At 61.0% G+C, this 6,000-nt stretch overlaps 1 protein-coding gene across 1 annotated transcript in view; it reads right to left on the bottom strand.

Annotated features, from left to right (window-relative positions):
- Nucleotides 1–6,000, bottom strand: part of SIM2 (single-minded family bHLH transcription factor 2) — a 35,425-nt gene that overhangs the window by 5,935 nt on the left and 23,490 nt on the right. The window contains exon 7 of the mRNA XM_012730887.1: nucleotides 4,631–4,737. Within this exon, the coding sequence (XP_012586341.1) occupies nucleotides 4,631–4,737 (107 nt within the window). The remainder of the gene's footprint in view (nucleotides 1–4,630; nucleotides 4,738–6,000) is intronic.

The raw sequence follows: 6,000 nt of genomic DNA, 5'->3' as shown, positions 1-6,000 counted from the left end.
CTGTGGTCGCGTCGAGCGGGACGCATGAGGCCAGCGGGCCCCAAATACCGCTGCGGACTTTCTCATCTCTGACCCTGACTGCGCTGGTGAGGCTTAGATACAGGCACCAAACAAACATCGACCTGGAATTATTTTCTCGTCTCTGTGACCCATGGCCACAGTCAGCCTGGCAACCCTCGCTGAAACCCGAGCCTCTCAGTCACGACATTCTTCCCTGAGCATTCCTCCCCGTCTGTCCGATCTGCTGCTCTTAATCAGCTGTCTCAAATGACCTCAGAGGGCAGTGCTATGAGTAAGTCCCAAGGATGGCGGTGGTGAGTGGGGGCAGGGAGGGGGTGCCCCCTGGACCAGAAGCCCCTGGCAGGGCCTGAGCCCTGAACCTCTTCACCGTAGCATGGCCAGCATCAAGCTCTCGGACGGTTCTGACACTGGGGTGCCCCATGCCGAGAAGAAAAGCAAGTTTGTGCTTCTCCAAGGCCAATGTGGGATGGAAATTCTTGTACAAATATGCAACCCAGAGAAGCAGGGGCCCTCCGGGTGCCCACAGCTCCTGGTGAAGAGGTAGCCGTGCCCACAGCCAGCCCCTGGGAAGAAAGCGAAGCTGCTATATCCTGGCCTCAGACAGCATCGGACTACCGCTTGGTGCCAGGTAGGTGCTGGGAAGCGTGAGCTTCAGCAGAAAATGAAGACGTTTACAGCTGTCCAGTGAGCCCAGGCAAGGGCACATGGGAAGCTAGAGGCTGTACACACGAGCAGAACCCTTCCGAGCCACCGGCGGCAGCGTGGAGAAGGCATGGGAGGCCCGAGGGAGAGAGCGTCCCCGGGGAGAATCTCGCCACGGCCACGTGTGGGATGTCTCCAAGCGACGTGGCAGACGGCTGAGCCTGAGCCAGCAGGGGCCCTGAGGTGCTGAGGCCCCGGGCCATGTACCCCTGTAAACTGCTCGGGGCGCAGGAAAACGTGTCGGTCACGCTGGGCTTTCTAGGATGAGTTACTCGCCTTGGGTCCTGGCTCCCTGAAATGCACAGGCTTTGCCACATCTTCACCAGCAAGAAGCAGCCACATCTCCCTCCAGACTGCTGGGGAGCGGGAAGGCAGCGCCCAGAAAACTCTGTGCAGGAGTCAAACTGCTGCCCGTTTCCACTCTAAGTGCCAATGAGGCCGCAGCGGAAGCCTCCCGGGACTGTCAATCACGTTCTCACCGCAGATCGGAAACGTCTTTCCAATTTATCTTCTATTTCAAGACCCTTCCCCCATGTGCCACGTGCTCACAGATGCGCCCCGTCGATGCATCGTGCTGCTGTGGCCCAGAGTGACCCGGCAGGGCCTGGGTCCACCAGCTGGCCCCGGGCGCGACCACGCCCTGTGCCCTACCGCGCCAGGCCTGCCTTCCTGTTCCTGCCGGGCCCGGAGCGCCTCCGTTTCCAACTCCCGTGCATCTATTTAAATTACGCCCTCCACAGATCTGTACTTGTCCTATAATTTTGTTTTAAGTTTCTGCTTGAAAGGGAATACGCAGGCCACGTTTTTAGGTTTGGACGTCTTTCTGTGGCTTTGAGACCTTTTGATGGTTGGACACGGCCACTGTTCTGTCTAATCTGGGCTGGGCCCACTCTGGACAGGGGCCTGCCTAGACAAGAGATGGAACTCTCCCCTGCCGTGGGCGATCAGCGCCTCCCGCGGCCACGTGACTGTCTCTGCTGTGCCAGGTCCACACTCCGCAGGGCCACTGGTCTCTCCTCCGCCCCCAGGGTGGTGGGTGGGAGGTGAGGTCAGTGGCTCGAAGGCGCCCTCCAGAGGATACCTTCGCTTCCAGGAGGTTCTGGAGCAGGTCTGACCCGGAGAGCCCAGCTGGGAAGGCCCAGGCTCCCCACACCTCCTGGCCGGGGTGCCCAGCCGCCTTGCCGACCTCTGGACGCCTACAGCCCGGCAGTCCTCACGGCACCCTACCTGCTCGCCTCGTGAAGCTCGCTCCTGGAAGGTGCTGGGTTCCCTCTCTTCAGGGGCTGTGCTTTCCCGAGCCCCGTGGACTCCTGCTCCCGGTTAAGATAATATTATGAAGAACGTGTGAAAACCACCTGGCTGCCTTCGGACTTCCCGAAGTGCCGCTTCCTACGTCTGAGGCAGAGCCTGGCAAAGCCCTTCGGCTACTCAGAGACTTTGGGCTTTGGGCACCAGCATGGAGACAGCTTGGCCGTGGAAACTGGATGGTGACCTTCTTCTGGTCTGGGGTACTGGCTGCGGCTTGCTCTGCTCTGGCTCGGACACTGGTCAGCTGCCAGGACAGGCCCCTGCCTGCGTCTGCCCCGCCGTCCCCGGAGGCTCGGCGGTGTCTCCGCGGCTGTGTCCCTCGTGGCGGTGAGCAGGACGCTGCGGAGGCTGCTGGTGGCCCAGTCCCTGGGGTGGCCCCAGTCAGCGCCAGTGTGGTCTCTGGGCCAAGCCAGGTGGGAACAGCTGGAGGCGGGGAGGGGGCTTCAGCTTGCCCCTCCCCCGAAAGTTCTGACTTGGGAGGGACCCGAGGGGCAGGTCCGCTGCTGGGGAGCAGTGTGAGCCCCGAGAGAGGAGGTGACCCCGCATGGGGACAGGCCCTCTGTCTGCGTCTTGCTGTAACTCTCCTCTTTTATCTGGCAAAGCTGGCGGAGGAGACGCTGGGCAGATTTGGGGTGCAGAGCGGATCGGAGACCGGCCCCGCCTGGCTGGGTTGCTCTGCGCTCCTTGCCTGCGTGGTTTCTCCATCATGGTACGGCAGGGTCACACCCTGCAGCAATCACGTCAGTGTAGCTACTTGCCACTTGCCTCAGTGCACCAGTTCTAGTCCATTTGGAAAGAAAGCCAGGCCCCCGCCAGTGTCGAAGAGCGCCCCACTTTCTACGCGTCCTCTGGAAACCTGTGTACGCCCTCCCTTTCCTAAGATAACCGCAGTGCCCGGAAACCCCAAATTCCTAGTGAGAGAAGGTGAACTGAGCATATGAATCACAGATCGCCACGAAAACCCCTTGCAGGTCTGGCGAGCCAGGTGAGCTCCGGAAGGCCGGGGCTCCTGGTGGACAGACGTGGCCCGTGTCCCAAGGGGAGGCCCCGAGGAACTGCAGAAGGTCCAGCCCGGCTCAGCTGCTGCCCTCGCCTCTGCCTCCCCTGCTCACCTGGGAAACGTACACAAGAGCCCCCTCTCACCTGGCTCACCTGGCAAGCTCCCAACTGCTGGGCGGTGGTGAGAACCCATGTGAAGAGCGGGGGGTGGGAACCTGCCCCTGCCAGGCGTGGGCCTTCCTGGTTTCCCAGACACAAGTTGTGTTATACTTATTTCCCCTGAAAAAATACCCCTGCTCCCCTCTTACCCCATGTGAGAGGTCAGAAGTGGCATTTACGAGGGCCAATGTGGCCAGATGTAGGGGCCTAACCCCTGCACAGCAGCCCTCTGTGTGGGCAACTCCGTCACGAAAATTCGCGAGTTTAATTTCAACTCCCTCGTTGGATACAGAAGCCTCCCACAGGCAGGTGCCTTCCTGCAAGCACCCCCAATGCGGGGATGAGCCCCAGAACGGAGTGGAGGTGTGACCCTCCCACTTTCTGTCCACACTTTCTCCCTTCTAGATGGTTCATGTGGCTCCCCTCTCCCGGGGAGATGCTGCTCCCATTCATCTAATTCGGTGTTTGATTCTGTTTGCCAAAAAGAGTCCAGCCCCCGTTTCGGGGATGCTGATCCCCAGACCCCGTGCGGCTGGGCAGCGAGAAGAACACCCCTGTTGGGGTTGGGAGCCACCCACGGGGGCTCCGCATGGCTGCTGTGGGTGGAAGGGGAGCCCGTGTCTGCAGAGCTTTGCACTTGTCATGTCTCCCCGCCCAAGGTCACCGGAGGGGACAGTGCCACCCAAGAGCCGCCGTGCCCCCTGGTCCCAGACCACACAGAACACCCGCAGAGGACCTGGCCCCGGAGTCGGCTGCCCCTGGGCCGCCCTCTGCCTCCAGCTGCCACAGCCACTTGCCTGAGTCAAGCCTGGGGCACGCGTCGCCTCCTGCCCCCCAGGGTCTGGGTCAGCCCTGGGCACAGGGGTAGGAGAGGGCTGGCCAGGGCGGCTGAGCTATTCCATGCTGCCCCCTTGCACACTGCCTCAGCCTGGATCCTCGGAGACAAGTGTCACTCCTACAAAGATTTCAGCCTACAACCGCCCCCCAATCCGGATGCCCCCCACTGCCTCTGCGGCGGATCAGATACTGCTTACTTATCCTTTCCATGCTGACTTTCCATCCCAGGAAGCCTGCTGTGCCTGGAGCCCCCCAACTCCCCCCACTGAGGCTGGACTTAACCTCTCCGAACCTCAGCACCCTCCACAGCAGAAGAGTCTGAAGGACACAAGACCCCTGGCTGGCTGGGAGAAGCTTCAATCACCCACACGGGTCAGCATCGGTTCTGCTGCTGCCGTTGCCATTATTTGCAAACGGGGTTCCAACGTCATGGAGAAATTCAGGGTGCAAAGCTACAGCCTAGCATCCACACCTGCCAGGAAGTGGTCGTGCTTGACCAAAGAGTCACACTCTGCGCAGAGCGGACGGAGACTGTCCCAGCTCCCCGCCCGCACCCCGCCCTGGTCCCCCACGCCCAGCCCTGCCCAGCAGGGCCCCGACTCACGGAGGTGGTGCGCGTAGCGGAGGTGGAAGACGTCACAGCCGTGCACGTGGTGGTACAGGGTCTTCTCAATCAGGTCCTGTGGCTCGTACCCCGTGAGCTCGGTCACCCTGGGCGGGGACAGGGGCTGGTGAGTCACCTGCTCTGCAGACGGCCTTGCACGTGCACTGGGTTTGCCGAGTAACCCGGTGCTAACAGGCTCGGAGGGGACATGCTGACCGTGGAAACCAAGAAGGACCTTTTTTTGCAAGAAGGGTGGCCGGCAGCCCGGTGCGGGACTGCATTATCATCAGCGGGAATGTTCTTTGGAAGCTGCTGGGGGCTGTCTGGGAGGGCTGCCAGTCCCCGGAGCTGAGGCCATTCTGATGCGGATGTTGGGAGGAAGGTGCCAAAGGGAGAAAGATCCCACTCTCTGGGGACTTGGGGGGCAGTTCCGTGTGAAGCTCTTTTTGTGTGGTAGTAAAACACGCACGACCTAAACGTCACCACGCTCTTCGTTTCTAAGTGTGCGATCTAGGGGCAGTACTAGCGTCTAGTGCAGGCGAGACCCCCCCCCAAGCTGGGGATCTGCCCACCGCACCCCAGCAGCAGCCTGGATTCCCGCTCTGCAATGTGATTGTTCTAGGTGCCTCCTGCAGGGGCCGCTATCTGCCCCCCTGTGTCCAGCGTCCTACCAGGGGACCACTTCCCATTGATCCCGCTGAAGGGGGGCCAGGGGTGTCCCGTCCCTCTCACGGCGAAATGACGCTGCTATGCAGCTGCCACGTCTCGCATCTCGCGTCCGTCCCTCTGACGGTGGGCCCTGGCTGTCTCCGTCCCACAGTGGCCCGGCTGCTCTGAGGACACCCTCAGCTGGGCGAGGCCTGCTGGCCCCCGAAAGTATCAAGACTTGAAGATACGCCTTAAGCTCGCTCTAGAAAGGGAAATGGGGACTCCCTGGTATTCCCTGGGGAGCTTAGGGATTAAGTCTCAGCAGTGTCACCAGTGGCCTGAGCTCCACCCCGGCCAGGGAGTGACCCCCAGAATGCACAGACCTCGCCTAGCTCCCCGCTGCTCCCCTCAGCAGTGGGTTTCACTGGATCCCCCTGTTCTGCTCCCTACTTTGTCTCTGGGGAACCCTCTCACCCCTTCACACCTGTGGCCTGCACCCCAGTTCTTCTACAAAAAAAATATTTTTAAAAACTCAAAATTAAAAAATACATATATGGGGGGAAGCCCCCAGGGCTCAGAGCCATCACGCCCTCTTTAATCTCCCCAGGCCCAGACACACTGACCCCTCCCCCTCCCTTCGGCCACTCAACATCGGGCCGCGGTCACCAGCATTGGGTCACTGTCTGTAGGTGACGACTGCTTGTGTCCATGACGTCATTCCT

Source organism: Condylura cristata, unplaced genomic scaffold (genome assembly GCF_000260355.1).
Source record: "Condylura cristata isolate star-nosed mole 26May11 unplaced genomic scaffold, ConCri1.0 scaffold00003, whole genome shotgun sequence".
In the NCBI taxonomy this organism is placed as follows: Eukaryota; Metazoa; Chordata; class Mammalia; order Eulipotyphla; family Talpidae; genus Condylura; species Condylura cristata.
The sequence above is the reverse complement of the archived record's forward strand: the minus strand, read 5'-3'. Positions and strand labels throughout refer to the sequence as shown.